The sequence below is a fragment of the Micropterus dolomieu genome, linkage group LG17 (assembly GCF_021292245.1).
Source record: "Micropterus dolomieu isolate WLL.071019.BEF.003 ecotype Adirondacks linkage group LG17, ASM2129224v1, whole genome shotgun sequence".
Taxonomy (NCBI): domain Eukaryota; kingdom Metazoa; phylum Chordata; class Actinopteri; order Centrarchiformes; family Centrarchidae; genus Micropterus; species Micropterus dolomieu.
This window is the reverse complement of record NC_060166.1, coordinates 13092750-13110049: the sequence shown is the minus strand read 5'-3', so window position 1 is coordinate 13110049 and position 17300 is coordinate 13092750. Positions and strand designations below refer to the sequence as shown.

The window sequence follows — 17300 nt, the reverse complement described above, 5'->3', positions numbered from 1 at the left end:
CCTCTGTCATCTGTTAGTTCATTCTTTTGTTTTGTCTTGTACAATGTGCCGCACAAAGTGTGTTTTATTTATTTTATCATTTAAAAGGTCAACATACTTATTCAGTCATCTAGAACTTACATAATGAACATGACAAAGTACGTGTCGATGTGTACAATATGTTTAAGGTAAACATTAGATTTGAAATTCAATATGGTGAAATGGTTTGGATCAAGGAAGTTTGATCACAGCTGCAAAATGAAACACTTTGTCATATCCTCAGTCCTGAGAAAACACATAACAGATTAAACAGAAAGGTGGGTTACCAGTTATGGATCCAGTGGCAGGTCTTCATTTATTTATTGAATTACTTATTTTGCGAATAGCATTTTATTTTGCTTTCTTGCAACAACCAAGGTTGATATATACATTAAAAAACATTTTAAAAAAACAACACACTTTGTAAACAATTTCTCATAGTAAGTTCATAGTAAGTAATACAGAGTAAGTTAATGTATGTCTACAATATATCTATAGTTTTGCCATGCTATTTTTCCATACTGTCATTTTATTATGTTGGTCTTTTCTGTACACACGGCTTCTTCACATGGTTTCTTCCAAATCTTCCCCATTAAAGGAGTTGTGTAGGTACGCATACTGTAATGACCAGCCTATCAAACATACTCATACATGTTCTTTTAGGATTCCTCAAATGTATTCTCCAAAGAGCTAAAGCTAGTGAGCGCACAAGCAAGACGTCCCACAGCCACAAAGTCTGTCAGACAAACGCTGTAATGGTGACAAAGCCCACAAACTACAACAAAACCATTTTCGGCATTTCTGCACTGATTATTATTTATAGATTTTATATCTGCAACAGGCCCACAATAGACAGTACGCCTGCCCATTCTTGGTGATCGGTGGCAGCTCTATAAAGGGTCAGTTCAACTGATTTCCCCATAACCCCCATCTGCCCATGCAAAGACTTTTATTTCTGTCATTCATGCTTTGTTTTTGTCTTAAATCTCCAAACCTCTGAAAATAAAACTGAAGCGATCAACATACAGTAGCTAGATTCACACACAAGTGCGGAGGGAAATTACTGATATCACATTACACTGTGATTTAAAACCTTGCCAACAAGACAGAAACAAGCGAAATCTGTTTGATGATCTCATGGTCTGAATCCCTTTTAAGGAGGTGGTAAAATGTTGAGCTTCAATGCTGCCAGATCAAAACTACTGAAACAGTGACAACAGGATCAGTAGGTTCTTAATCCAGTGGACACTGGAGGCTCCTTGTGAGGTTACTGTGTACAGTGGTGGAAGAACTAATCAAGTACCAATACTACAATGTAAAAATATGGAAAAGTAAGAACGTGAAAATAAGTCTTCCATTCACAATATGACTTAAGTAAAAGTACAAAAGTATCATCAGCAAAATGTACTAGTACTGGTTCTGCAGTAAAATGTCCCATGTGACTGATGTGTTCTATCTGATACTGTAAGATTGTTAATACTGATGCATCAATGTGAAAGCAGCATTTTATTGTTGTAGCTGCTTGAGGTGGAGCTAACTTAATCTAGTTTATACAGTTTAGTCCCGTGTTTCTGGGCCCCACCAAAGAGTCGTAAGAGAAATCTGAATGTGGCCGTGAGCTCATTAATGGGAGAGGAAAGAAGGAAAAACTGTGTTCTAATGCACAAATTTATATTTTACACATTTTTTGTGATATATTGGATTATTTTACATTGATGCTTTTACCTTTTTGAGCCAGAACTATTATTTAAATGAAACTATCTGAGCAGCTGGCAGAAGTAGCAGTTTGTAGAAAACGTCTCTTTGGTGTAAATGATAACAACTGCCTTGTTGTAAGGGTAAGGTGAATAAATGTACCACTGTCTGTGTGTCACTGACGCTGTGTTTAAAGAGGGTAATAACTCTATTAGCCATTCTTAGTGACCACGTAATGAGCTGCCAGTGAAACAGGACAACATCTGGGATGCGTTGTTTTATCTGTGAGACACATGTGAAAACAATTTCTCTTTCATGGAAAAGCGTGTTCCTTCTCTATTATGACTCGACTAATTTACAAGTAGACTGACGTGAAGTGAGTATCATCTCGATCAAAGGTAGCAGCTGAAATCATGTGAGCCTCTTTAAACGCTGGCTGCCCCAACCTGTCAGGACTTTCATTGTTCATTCTTCTGTCAACCTGAGTGTATCTGCACGTGTGTGTGTGTGTGTGTACATATGTGAGCAACACATTGATTCCTTGTCACCACTGACTAATTCCACAACTGAAATCTGCAATCAGCGGCTTCAGCAAACAGTCGTGTGGTCATGCAGACACACACACATAAAGTAGAGAACAAGGTGAAAGGACGAGCATGAGTTTTTGTTTGATGATCTTTGGCTCACCCGTCAGAGTAGTAGCCAATGTTCAACAGATGTGCAGTAATATATTGTATAGCCAGTAAGCGCAATATCCTGAGGTAGTGCTAAGAAACTTTTAGAGAAAACGTCATTATTTCAGCATATACTTGTTCTTCTTTTCAGCAGTTCTATCTGCCGGCTTTAAAATGAAACTCAAAACTGACATTTTTTTGGTTTAATTGCACCTCTCTGGGTGTGCACATTTCTCCTACATGTGTGAGTGTGTGCGCTTTATTGTGGCAATTTCCTCTGAGCTCCCTTCCCCTGACTGACGGACACATCCTGTGTTCTCTGTCCTGCCTTATCGCTGCAGATCTATATTAAACAGCTCAGCACAGCCAGCGTATCCCTCCACCTCTGCTGTACCTGTCATCTCAGCATCTGCCTAGCTGCCTGCCTGCCAGCCTCCCTCACTATCAGGTGTCTATCAAGACCTCCAGCTCATTTCATCTCTTTCTCCAGCTCCCGTATCTTCTTATTTTCCTTTCTTATATTAATTTGGGCCGGCCTGGGCTCTGGGTTTGTGTGTGCATACATGTGCCAACTCTCTTTCTCAAATGTCTCTATGGATGCAGTCCCTTTGAAAAATCCCTCATGGGTTTTGTTTAGCCTTTTGCACTGTGATAACCCTAATACTTCATCGCAGCAGCTCACTTTGACTTTCCACTTTCCAGAGAGCAGCTGAGTTTGACATATCTTTCAACTCTCTTTCTGTCTGTCTCCCCTCAGTTCTTGATATAAATATTTTTAGACAGCGACACCCTGGGTCACTCTTTTTTTCTGACAGAAAGAAATCCTGGCATTTACCTCTCTAACTTGCTCCGTCTGTCCTCTCCTTGTCTCTCCATTTTTTTCTCTACCCAGCCTCTCTGCTGATCCCCTGATACTGCCGCTGCCTCTGAAGAACAGGAAATGAAACTCTTTTTTCCCACCTCCAATCTGTCGCTCCCGCCCTTTATCTCACAGAAACCTTGATTCCCAGCAATGGCTGTCTCTCACTCCCCTAATGAACTCATTTTGCACGAAGGGAGAATACCATCTTATCTCTGCAGAGTAGGCCTTCTTCTCTCTCTGACACTCCCCATCTCTCTCTCTCTCTCTCTCTCTCTCTCTCTCTCTGTCTCTTTTCTCCATTGCTCACTTCTGCTGCCTTCTTAGTTCATATAACTGTTGCCAAGATACACTGAGAGGTCCTTGATCAGCTGTCTTCTCATTACAGGTGAGGAGATGAGAAAGATGAGGACAGAGAGAGAGAGTGAAATGATCTTTAATAGTAACTCTGAAACGCACTGGCTCTATTATTTATGTATCATAAAGGTGTGTGTCCATTATGATGTGTTTATGTCACGTCAAATGACCACCACGCACGCAGAACAACACAGTCTGTTCAATTAAGAGTCAGCCACTCAAGTAAAATGCATCTGCGTTCGTCATGACTCTCCTTTTTTCAGGTTATTACACACACTAAGTATCCTTCAAATCACATATAATTTACACTGCTAACCTTTTACCAAAGCATACCAAGTTTTACATGTCTTTCTTCCCGGTAGGCATCGGTTTTCAGTGAATTAAGTCTGCTATCAAAATGGTCTTGATGAGACATGAAACTTTGTGAGATTCCTAATCCTCCATAATGAACATTTTACCTCACATGCAAAAGCTACTGTATCTCTGAGTGGACATTTTGACCTATCAGGTGTAACTGATACAACAACAACAAAATGATTAATTTTATATGTTACAATGCCAGGTCCCTTGGTTGTGCGTGCTATAATTTAGTGATACAACCCTTGTTAAAATTACTGATAACACCTGTGCTTTTCTTGCTATGCCAAGTCAAAATGTCTGCCATGAGAAAGGTCTATTGTTACATCGTTATGAAAACGATTTCTTCTTGGTGTTGGAAACTAGCTGTATGTGATGTATTGATATTTCTGATACCAACTTTTCCTGATTGACACTGAAATAAAAGGATCAATATCTAAACACATTCATTTGGAGTGTGTGTGAGTTTTATCATAAGTAGCCTATCTTACTGTCACCAGGATGGTCTAATTATACTCGGTTGATAGGAACTACTTTTCCTTCCGCCTGTCAAAGTCATGCTTGGGCTAAGGCTCTGTGACGGAGCTTCTCTGAAGTGAGCCGCTGCAGCTCCTTACATTTCCCGCGATTGAATACTGACTCTGGCTGTAAAAGCAGTCACGTCTGGCTGTATTTTAGCTGTTAAGGTAATAATGACGCTGTGTGCGTGCAAAGACAGTGAATTTCTTTTGCAACACCGCAAACTTTGCTAAACATCTGAGATTAAGTGACAATAATATGATGATGAAGCGGCAGTTCTGAGCAGGATATTTTTATTATAACTATAAGTATTTGACAGTAGTTTGAGGTCTTGTCATTATGCAGCTATTATTTGGAATTGGTAAGCCTACAGCCTACTCTTTATTTCCCTCATAAATACAGAAACGGGAGAAGAGGGGGAGGACACATTCAAACTAGAAATAAAATATGTAAAAAGTATCTGTATCGGCAATACCAGCCTGGGTATTACTTGGTATTGGATCGTATAGGAATTAAGTGGTTGTGCACATCACTAGCTGGCTGCAACTACTTGCTAGAAAAATGTAAGCAATTTTTATTTAAATGTATGCTATATACACAAAAGTCTAATAACATGTGGTTTGCAAACAAATAAGGTGCTTTTTACAAGCAGTATTCCCTTTACACATTAGCAATTCTTGTAAATCTCAACTTAAACATTAATGTAATCAAATCAAATATTAAACCAAATCTATTTGCCACTGCCAGGGCATTACCTTTTATCTAGCTTGTTAAAACAAGTTACCATCAGTCCAATTTTTTTGTTTTTTTTTTCTGAACAGGTATCAGCATCACGTATCTTTTATCAGGGAGCAGCTGAGCCGGGGGTTGTAGCGGGGTGGTGCGTGTGTTCACTCGCACAGACTTCACTCGATTTAAAACTTGAAATGACGTTACAAGTCGTGGTGGATATTTTACAAGCACAAACCAGGTAACGTTAAAGCAACATTGAACACAGGGTGCAGATGTTGGTTTCGGCTGTTTGAGTTGTTTGTTAGGCTGCGTCATTAACAAGCAAGTGGCTCACCTGCTGCGTGATAACGGATGGCAGGAGGAAAAATACGGAAAAAAGATGACAGCGTAGTCTGTTGAAGCCTCCCTCCACTGCTTGTTTGGGTTGGTGATTTGCAGGCTGAAGTTATGTAGGCCTATGTGGGTTTTATCAGAGCGTGATCAATCAGTGAAACTGAGGGCCATAAAACCAAAAACAATTAGGCATAGCTGAAAAAATGCTTTAAAAAGTTCTGCAGAGTTAAAAGGAGCATTGCAGCGTTCAGGTGACTGATATTCACTGCGATGGATTAACTATTTCAAGCAGGGTTCAAGGCTGTCCATGTTGATGACTTTTACTGTAGTGAAATAAATGGGCAGAGGGTCGGAACATACTGCTTTGGAAAATAATTGTCTAATGTAAATAGGCCTATGTTTCATTAAACTTACACCCATTTAAAACCAAGTCCCAGTTAAGTTATTCTGGACATTATACATCTTATGCTGGAGTGTCTGCCCTAGTTTAAAGGGCACTAAAGTCACTCCATATATTCCCATCTGAACGCCTCTCCTCTGTGATTTATGAAACACTGCAGCTGCCTACTTGTCATATTTACAAAGAATATAGCATGTTTTTTTTTCTAATTTTGTAAGAATATCCCCTAAATCTTAAGGGGAAAAAAGATATTTTGGAAAAAAGATGCAGAGCCAGGAAATATGAGAACACAATGTAATAAAAACAAATAACATTTAACATGCTCGTGCATGCATGTGTAATAACGACTGGCATTTGAATCTTCCATCTGCTACTGAGAGCATTGTCAGTCAAGATCCCAGTGTAAGCTGCTTTTTGATGGGGTCATATCCCCCCCTGTTGGTTTTATGGAGTATCATGTCCTCAGAAGCAGCATGGCTTGTTTTAATGAAAGCTGACCGCTGGGGGGACTGAGGGTGTGGGCTCAGGATGCTGAGAAAAACCTCCCAGTCATTTAAGCAATGAATAATGACATCATCATCTATTTAGTCATTTTGTATCAGGTGTCTTTGGTAAGAACAGGTGAAAAATGATTGGACTGATGTAAAAGTGATGATGCATGAAATTACTGTACATTTAAATACTACAGTGATGTTGTCAAGAGTTTTGTCATTGTGCATTTATGTGTTTATTATTATAATTATATATAATCTGAAGTGGCAAAATGGGATCAAGTGGGAATTCTCGATTGTTTTTATTCTTTTAATATCCACACATTCTACCACACTCATACACTCACATTACCAACCTCTATCGCTCACACACATACTGGTCTGTGATGCAGTCTCTTGAGGAGAGCAGAGCTTTAATTACAAGGAGGATTGTAACTAGTCCCACTGTCTCTGTCCTAACACTAAATCCCTAAAGTAGAATCATCCTCTGCTCTAATCCTAATCTTGTTTTCTCCTACACACTCCCTTTCTCCATCGCTCCCTGCCTATCTGCAGAAAATCAATTGTTTTCTCTCTTCCTCCTTTTGCCCTCTTATGACTCTCTCTTGCGCTGCTCTTTATCATCCACCCTGTTCTGACAAATGCGGTTTGAATATTGTGCTATCAGCTGAGAAGGAAGACATATATGCTCTCCTTGAATGTGATGTACACACACTTGTCTCAGTAGACATAGCCCCTAAAATCAAAAACAAATAGCGGTAGATTCATATGCACCCACATACGCACAAAGGCCTCATAGGCTACATCCAAATGGATGGGATGATACAGAGGATGGAAGATGCGGGAAGGACAAGACATCGATCATCCCGTCACTCCTTGTTTTGCAATCATTTCTGTGATGTGCTTTCTCTATTTGTATCTCTTCTTTCTATTTTATCAGTCTCTCCTGGCTCCATCTTCCATCCTTTTTCCTTTTCATGCTTTTCAAGTGCAATCCAATCACTGCAAATTTCTCTTAGTGCTACTTAAAGAGTACCTCATAATCAGGATTGGTTTTATTTTGTCTCACTTTCCCTTCTCCTCTTGTTAACATCAGGCATATTGGATGATCAATAAAAAAGAAAGAAGGAGGAAATACGATGGACGAGGGGAAGGAAGGGAGAGAAGGAAAGGGAGAGAAGAAGGAGGCGATGACCCAGATAATGCAATGTTGTGAATTAAATGAGCCTCCTATCCTCGTATAGACCTCAAGTTCACACCCATCCCCACCTTCCTTTCTGTCCCCAAGGCTTGCTCCACTATGTGTGTAAATCTAGAGAATGTTTGCTCTTTCAGTAAAATGCAGTGACCATGAAAAGTCATGGGAAAGGTTTTTGCTGTCCTGATTTGACACTTAACGTCAAGATTTTCAAGGCTCCTTGCGATATGGGTTGTGTGAGGGTGCGGTACATCTCTCGTCTTTCACCGCCTTTCCCCCTTCACGAACCTTTTCTGTCTTTCCTTTCACCCCCACCCTCAACACACACCTCCCCCTGCCTTCACACCCCGACCCCCACATCTTATCTCCCAGGAGGGGTGTGTAACTGAAAAACATGGACGTGCAGAGATGTAAGGTCAGGTCTTCTCCTGCAGCAGAGAAAGAAAGAAACACAGTAGGCTAATGCATTATTCATGATGCTGTATGTCACCTATCTAATACCTCTGTCTACACACACACACACACACACTGCAGCTAATGTTACAGTTTAGTAGCTCACCTACCATACTGATCTATATAATTTTCAGTTTAATTGATCGATTGCTGATGACCTTTGGATGAACGGGAATCGTATTCATCAAGCAGCCGGCAGACCCGTTTGACAGCTGGTCGCTATGGCGCATGCGCCTGACACCGTCAAAAACAATATGGAGTTTTACCTTTCAAAATAAAAGCGTAGAACGGTCCTCCTTAAAAGACAACGTAGATGTTTGACTGCAGATGCCTATAAAACGACAAAAGATAGACAATTTCTAATGTCATGTGAATACTTAATTAAATCCCAACTCTCAAATTGATTTATACTGTATATAGTTAATACAATACTTTGTTTTAATTTGAAAAAAGTAGAGACCGGATAAGTTTCAATTAATCTCTTCATCTTGACACTAGCGGGGCAACTAAGCAACGATCAGCAGAGAAATATCCTCTGGAGCTGGGCGTACTGTAGTTCCTGCGCACAATAATGTCTGGTGTCCCGGCGCTTCTCTCTCCGAGGTGACCGAGGTCTGAGCAGCCGGGATGGCGCTGGTCACGGTCCAGCGGTCGCCGACGCCGAGCAATACCTCCAGCCCCTGTGTGTCTGTAAGTATCCCTGAACTGGTTTGACATTTCGGCTCAGTTTCATTTTGCCACAGCGAGACTACCACTAGCCCGGTTTATAACGTTACTACTCTAACGTTATGGACAGGGGTGGCTAACTTAGCTGCTAGCATCCTACTGCAACCTGAAAGTAACTTAGACTCTCACAGTCCTGCAGAGGCATGCGAGTTTCTCTCCCAAGTTATTCAGCCTGGCGCAAAGTTAACTGTCTCAGGTTCATACTATTAAATGGTGTCGAGTTTTTGCAAACTAGCGTTAACTTCAACTTGGTTAAATGATGTTAGCAGTTCATCTAACGTTAGAGCTAGTTTGCTAACGTAAACTCCCTTCCTCCCGAAAGTCACTTCAGAGCCAAGACAAACAAACAATCCCTTGCAATAAAAACTCATTATTGGTTCTGTTTATGCTATGATTCAAGTAACGTTATAGCTAAAACATGGGATCCTTCTGTGCCTGTGTCCAAATTGCCAGTCATGTCAGCAATACATCTACAAAGTGACTATCATTACCCCTGGTTAGTGGAGTGACAGTGAAGGGAGAGGAGCTGCCTGGAAAGCAGGTTAGTGTGACAGGTCTGTCAGACCCTGTCGGACATAGTGGGACAGTCCTCTTATCCCCTTTGACACTTTGAGGCTTCCCACGTCTGGCTTCAAGCTCTGGACACAGACCCAGGCAGGGGTGATGGTGTGGCTGCCACTGATAAAACCGTGCCTTTGCCCAGGAACATGATAAATTGGCCACAGGGATGTTTGTTGGGGTGGATTTTAGCTAGTCTGTCAGTTTGCCCTTCTGAAAAGACACATCTTGTGTCTGAAGATCATGACCTCTGGTTAATACAACATTGTGCAGAGTTTGGTCACATGCAGCTCAGCTCAATCACCTCAGTGTTTGGCAGTGACTGACTGTGGTCCAGGTATCAAGAACAGTCTGATGGAGAATCACATGGGACGGCCATGCATAGTATGGCGAATGGATTAGGAAAATCCCCAGCAGAGAGATGGTCAGCAAACATCGGCCTCCTATAATGGCTTGAAGTGGTTATAGAGCTGTGCTGGTGCTGAAATTTGAGATAATCCTCAAGAACAACATGAATTATTTACATAACCTAAAAACATCATTTGGGCCATTATTTTAAAAAAGCTGCGTCATTTGGTCCCAAGCTTTCATGTGATTATATTTGGCGACGTCCAATGAAATCTTGACCAGTCTGTGCCAGATCAAAGACATGGCACACATACATTTTGATTTAAGCTGAATTTATCATTCAGACCCAGCAGTGAGGTTTTGTAGCTTTTGAGGCGGTGTATCCCAGGCTGAGGTTACCAGCTGCTTGTCATGAGACCCGTTCCTGATGGGAAGCAGCCATGTGAGTGCTCTTGTGAGATGTCTGATGCTGAGAGAGGGGATAGGGGGGCAGAAACATGGGAAAGGGACAGCAGAGCAGAGCAATGTATGGAGAAAAGAGCTGGGAATGAAAGATGAACACTCATGAGAGGCACAGCTGGAACGCCATTGGCACTTCAGCAAATCTGTGATAGGCGTCTTCCTAAACCTTTTATCAGGGCTCTAATTACACACCGGTTTCAGGTCACTGACCCATCAATTAATACCGTTAGTGTTTTGCCTTCAACACAGTGGGGAATAGCCACCATAAAGCGGTAGTGTACAGTAATCTGCCTAGCAGCACACCAAATCCCCTGTTCTCATTGGCTATAGGACCACTCCCTACACATCCATGCTGTGGCATTGTAACCATGGTGATCAGCCTGTACATTATATCCCAGCCATGGCCAGGCTTATTATGGTTAGTTGTTTTAATCACATATTGGAGGTATAGGCCCCTACACACACCAGTAATGTGCAAGTGCTTTGCAGTGGTGTAATGGTATACTGGTATCACATTTCCCTTTAAAATCTGTTGACCTAGGCATTTTGTCAAGTGTGTATGTGTGTGCGTGCAGAAGGCTTTTGAGTCCACGCATGGGCTCCTATTTCTGTTGTGTCACCATATTTTGTCTTGAAGGCAGAGGCTGTTAGGCTGCTGATGCAGAGCACATCACTCAGCCAGCTGCCTCTCCAGGCCTAATCACATCCGTGGAAGCGGACACAGGAATAGATGAAAACTCTATCCTCCGTCCTCAAGCTTCTGCACCTCGCTGGCCACCCCATCCAGCTCTCAAGCCTAATCTTTCTCCATCCATCATCATGTATCGTCATCATTCATCGGCATCAGCATCCTCAGTGTTGTTCAGTGTCTGTCCCTGTGCGTCCGTCGATACTGTATGTATCTGGGGTTTGTCTGTGTGTATGTTTTTTGGTCAGCATAGTAGCCAGGATTGACAGATTGATGCCAAAGAGAAAGTTCCCTGAGTTTTGTGGGGGATTACTGAAACAGGCTGGGATTAAAACTGTCTCTGTGTGTGTTGTGAGCTGTGCTGGTTGCATTGGTGGGGGGAGGATGACTGCATTTAGGAAAAAGAGACTGGGAGGGGAGGGCCTGGACACTCTGTGTGTCTGCTCTGAGCCTCAGTTAAAATATCATGCTGACCCTGCCTTGTAACTGAAGTCACAGATGAAAGGCTTGAAGTGGCCGCCCTAGACCGCCAGCCAATTTAGTACTCTTTTAATACAAGGTTAATTAATTCCGACTCAGTGTGTGATGCAAGTAGCCTCACAAGTCCCTTTGGTCAATGTGATACAGTGTGTTCTTTCTGAAATGCGAGGACAGGACAGGTAATGAATAAATATTCCTGTTTCTCTGATGATGATGTTTTTGTTTTTTTCTGTGTTTGTGTCTGCATCTATAGGAGTCAGGCAGTGGTGAGGATGACCGTCGCTCCCAGCCCAGGAGGTGAGACCACTTCCTGTTTCTCATTGTCTTTCCTGAAAGTTTCCTGGAGTAACTCTGTTCTTTCACACGCTCTAGCATCACTAGAAATTGCAAGTTGAAACTCAGGCCACTAGGGGGAGGTGGTACATCAGATTTACAGTGTTTCTTCATTCACTGAACCACATTTTCTGGGACAGTTCTTAAAAACACTGCAGCAATTGTTGCATTTATTTTATACACTGCAGCACAACACTTCCTTGGATCTGCAAAAGGCTATGTGTCAAAATAAAACCAATGCATCACTGCCACCAAAAGGAAAATTCCCTTTTGTCTTGGCTTACACAAAGACTGCAACAAGAAAAAAATATTTTGTTAGTGTCAGTCCACTGAAGTTGTCTTACATTTCCTCTACAGCTAATTGAGTAGTGTACATCAAAACCAACAAAAAGTCTATATTCACCAGATTGTCATTTTGTGCCTTTTTTACTATATACCCTGTTCACTAAACACCTTATTAGAAAAGTAATGTCAGAGAAAAAGTGAATGTGCTATTATAGCTCCACTAAGTAAAGAAAAATGTCTCAATTAGGGATGCACCGAATGTTTGGCCACCGAAATTAATCGGCCGAAAATAGCACTTTCGGTGTTCGGCCTAATTAGTCAAACGACCGGATAAATTTTACTGAACAATTACATTGATATGTCGGCAGTGTGGAAGCATTTTAAAATCAAAAATCGCCATTTGCAGACACTGTTCTGCTGAATTGTCTCCTAGCACATCCACTCCATCTGTGGCTGACTTCTTAGAAAAGGCAACAATGGTCTGACCCACTTTGAGTGTTTTTGTCACTCTTTTCTGAGAAGGCGATTAAGCTAGCCGCACCTAAATTTGGAGTGCACACGTATTCAAGCCTTTATGGTAAATCCACTGAAATGGACCAGTGCCAGCTGACAGGCAGGTTAGTGACTTTATCCTGTCAGTTTCTCTCTTTACAAAGACAAGTGTTGCAGTATGAGAGTCCTACCTGAAGAGAGACCATGAAGTCTTCATGTTACGCGATACGGGAACCACATACAACCTTATTTATCAAATTGGGTCGGACTTGATGAATTTAGTGCGAGGATACACGTGACAACGTCCAGTTTTCAAAATAAGGTGGAAATAAGATTAATTGGATTATATTCACTGAAAGTATTAAACATATTACATGTGTACATTAAAAGTAAATGGACACATGTAATTTACTTTACTGGACCCTCTCGGGCTTCGGACCCACCCACCATAGTCTTTCCAAATCCTGTGGGAAACACTGAGTGAAAAGCACATTTTGACTATTTCATTTATGTAATGGTAAAAAAAGGCAAAACAAATGGAAAAAATGTGAAAAACCTTGTTCTGCATTTGGTATTCGGGTAAGTTTTTCATTATATTCGGCTTCAGCCAAGAATTTTCATTTCGGTTCATCCCTAGTCTCAATACAACTAATTCATATAATTTAGAAACTAATGTATGTTTATGTATTGCCCCAGAAATACACAGTACTTTTCCCACAGTGGTTTGAGAATACGTAATATCATTTGAGGATCATGCCAAAGCAACAGAGTATTGGTCAAAGTTGTTTTTGAACTGTGTTCTTTAACAGTTTTTCATGCTGACAGTAAATATTGTCTTGGTGAGTAGTTTGGTAATATTTGGTCAGTCCTCTGACGTTGTAGGGGTGAAATTTCCATATTTCTACCTGGTGGAGTAGATGATTTGCTTTTGACGTGTGTCTGTATTGTTAAAATACAAGGAGGTCCCCACTGTTGTCCTTTTTGACTCTGGATCACTGTGCACTATTCTGTGCCAGAATTTGAATGAAATGTACAGACTTTACAGAGGACAGGCTGAACACATGGTTTTTGTGTGTTTGAGTTTTTGCCTATAACCACATGGAAACCTTATCGTCACTAAGCTGAGGGCTAACACAAAGTCTCTTATCACTTTAAATGTTATGCCTGTGTTACAGTCTGTCTGTGGAGAAACAATCATTAACAGGGAGTGGAACACCAAAGCCTATACTACCTTTCCATCTTTAATGGACTTTGAAAGGGACATGAAGTGCAATCTAAATAGTCTTTGTCATAAGATGTTTTGTGTCTAGCTTTTAATGTATGTTAATAATAAGTAATACGTTGGTAGTACGTTGGTGCTAAGAAGCAGAGATCCACTTTGTCAGAAGATTCAACTTCTCTATTGCGTAATTTTCTCTTTATTTACCATTGGGCTTTGGCTAGTGCCCAGGATCACTCTCAGATTTCATTCATGTGCCTTGACTTGGACTCCTCCAAATCACATGAGCCCAGCGAGACCTTCCCTGGCAAAATCAAATGCATCTGAAAAAAGCTGGGTAGGCTCCCACTGGTCTAGAGTCGATAGGAGGGTGCAAGTCTCCAGTCATGAGCTCATTCATGCGGCAGGATAACGTGCATTAACTGTCAGGCTAAAGAAACTATTCTACATACATGCATTCGCTAACAAAGCCGTGATATTAGTGAAGTGATTTCTTTGCATCTTGAACCAATTACATGTACAAATGACTCATAGTCGCAGTAAAGAACATCTATTTGAGTGTCTTTGTAGTTACGTATGTTAGCTAAGGTCACCATATTTGAACCTTCTGGTGGAAAAGAGACAGGTTGTGGTGTGGGTGGTAGCAGTGTGATTATGCTGACTCTGAATTACTGGATATGTAACAAGAAAGCAAAGTAGTGAGAACATGGATGTTTTTTTTTTTTTCTTCTGTTGTTTAATGTGAACATTTATATATACAAAGACTGTTAAAAGAAGTGGATGTAGCCCCCTTGATGTAACCCATTGGTTTGTGGACTACCGACATGGCATTTTGGCTGTCGCTCCCTTGGGTTTTGTTTTTGTTTTGTTTTTTGGTGCCAAAAGTGACCATTTTTGGATATGAGTGTAGGGCTGCTGAGGAGCAGACAAGCCCTAGCTAGCTTGCTTGGTTAGCAAGGTGCATCCATAATTCACATTAACTGTAATATTAACTGGGATGCTAATTTTGGCTAGTGGAAAAACAGGCTTAAAACAAAATGTACTTACCGATAACAGCTGACTCCATAGTGTCTTTTAGTACAACGGAATGCTGAACAAGACATTTTTAGGTGACCAAAATGTTTGTTAACTTTCATGAAGTGAAAACACTGTGAAAGTGTCAAAGTTCTCAGACGAAAACACAGACTTCAACCAGAAGGAAGGCAACGGCTAGTGAAATGTACACAGAGCAGTGGATATGATTCGCCTCTATCCTGATTGACAGTGTCGACGCGGTTGTGACCACCCTAAAGCATACCCTGCTTTATTGCCTATTTCACTCTAAATGCGACCATAATTTACAAAATGAACATCATGCTGTATTATTGAAGATTTGAAACTAGCGATTAAGGCCTTAAACTCATTAGAAAAGTATTTACTGAAGGAAAAAAATGAAGTGAGGAGTGGGGTCTTCCGCACATACGTCCACTCCTTTTATACAATGATCATATCTGGATATGGATTTGCACCAAAAACGAATCACTTCTTCCTCGGCTAGTGGCCAAACCTTCCACCAAATGTCATTGAAAATTTGTTCCCAAGTTTTTCAGATAATCTGCTCACTGAAATATAGACAAACTGGTCTGAAAGCATGACCTCATTGGCAGCAGCAATAATACAGAAAACCAGAACAGACCATCTGACGGTAATTTCACTTTGTGATTGCAACTGGCCCAAGATATGGGCTTTATGTTGGGCACATACAGTACATGAAACCTTAAATAGAGTGGTGTTCAACCCAAAGTGGTACATACTAGAAAATATTTTATGCTATGTCACACATTTGAAAATTGAAACTTGGTGACATCACTCCTGCAAGCCTTTAACACAACCTAATAGTGCCAGGAAGGACATGTGGTCCCAATTATCTGTTAGGTAAGACAACAAAGCACCAGCATCTGGTGAAGTCATACACACACACATATATGTGCAAACACACACACAGTTTTTTCCTCATACACTTCATCATTATAGTCCTGTTTTACCATTTGGCTCAGTTACCTAGCCCGCCATTTGCTCAGTGTTAGCCAAGGGTCTTGCTGATTGACCCCTAATGTGTATTATATAAGAGCTGAGGTCCGATTTACTCCCCATCCCACATATGGATTCAAGTAGCAGTACTGGCCAACATATCGTAGAGGGGCCACTGAGACTGAGGGGAGCTTTGGCTTGCAGTGCAGTAATATTTTCACTCTGTCTTGTTTTTTGCTCTTCTCCAGAGTCTTTGTCTCTTTTTTTCTTTCAGTTATTTAGCTGACTGCTCACTGACTCAAACCCTTTATCTCTCAACTTCTCTTTCACACAGACACACAAACAGCTGTCTGTGGCCCCTGCACCACACCAGTGAAGTATAACGTTACTGCAGTGCAATAATGAATCTCTCTCACACACTGTTGCCTCAGGACTGACACTGACTGTCAAGGACAGTGTTGGAGAAACTTTTTTTTCCTATCAAGAGTAACGAAACCTACATTTGAAGGTTTTGTTCTATTCTAAATCAATTCTGCTGTGGCTGCTGAACAAAAGAGGTGCTTACTACCCTTCTTGTGACTGTCTGTAGGGATATCATGTGATGTAGCATAGCTGTCAAAGGTTGCAGCATCACAAGATGTAAACATACTGTTCGTGTGGTTGCATTTGTATTTAATTTTCAAATGTAGTCCATAGCTTTATGGATCCCCTTGGACTGACAGGGGTCCACATTTTACTGTGATGTTCACTGAGCTTTCATGTTTACCGGATCACAAGTCTGATTTCTTTGCTAGACTACTTAGGCTTGCACCTGTCACCCATAGTACAGAGATGTGGGAAACGCCTACTGTTTTTAAAAGGTAGCCTAAATTAATTTCACTTGAATGATGTGGAAGAGAAAAGCCTGTTTTTGTGTGCTTAACTGTTCTCTTTCTTCTCTTGTCTGTCCATTGTCTGTGCTGTAGAGCATTTCCTTTCACAGAATGCAATCCACGTCATGGCAGTGTTTTATTTGAGCTGAGGTTTCTGTTATACTGTAAAGGTGTTTGGGATGATGATGATGATGATGATGATAATAAAAAGCTTTTGATATGTCATATTATTTTGAATAGCTGACACAATCTGTTTGGGTGGAAAGAGGAACTATTCTGTGAGAAAATGACAAGGGCCACCACTTAACGACAGCAGACTAAACTAGGTATACATATAAACATTAAATATCCATGTTACGCACTCATGTGTCAGCTCTGACCCAGATGCACACAAGCAGAGCAGGTTCACCAGGCCAATAATTTAATGAGTCTGCTATTAGAAGAACAAGAAGGGCAAGGTGCAGTAACCAACACCGAGTCGAGGACAAAGTGTTGGAACACCACCTCGAGGCATGTGGAGACATGCCTCTTTAAGTCTATAAGCTGTTCTGTCATTTACTCTCAACTGCAGACACCACACCTGCCTCCCCTCTTCCAGCAGTACACCTGCTGTACATGGAGTATTCCCTGTCCTAGATTAGTGACTATGTGAGCATATATATCAGCTTCCCACCACTAAGAGAGAGAGATCTGTCTATAGATGTAGAGAAATATACGTGACACAAAGTTATACATCTAGCA

The 17300-nt window shown here is 41.1% G+C and overlaps 1 protein-coding gene across 1 annotated transcript in view; it reads left to right on the top strand.

The window, feature by feature from the left end:
• Positions 1-8569: 8569 nt before the first annotated feature.
• Positions 8570-17300, top strand: part of ssh2a (slingshot protein phosphatase 2a) — a 31371-nt gene continuing 22640 nt past the window's right edge. Inside the window, exons 1-2 of the mRNA XM_046074004.1 lie at positions 8570-8776; positions 11602-11645. Coding sequence (XP_045929960.1) covers positions 8714-8776; positions 11602-11645 — 107 coding nt within the window. The 5' untranslated portion in view covers positions 8570-8713. The remainder of the gene's footprint in view (positions 8777-11601; positions 11646-17300) is intronic.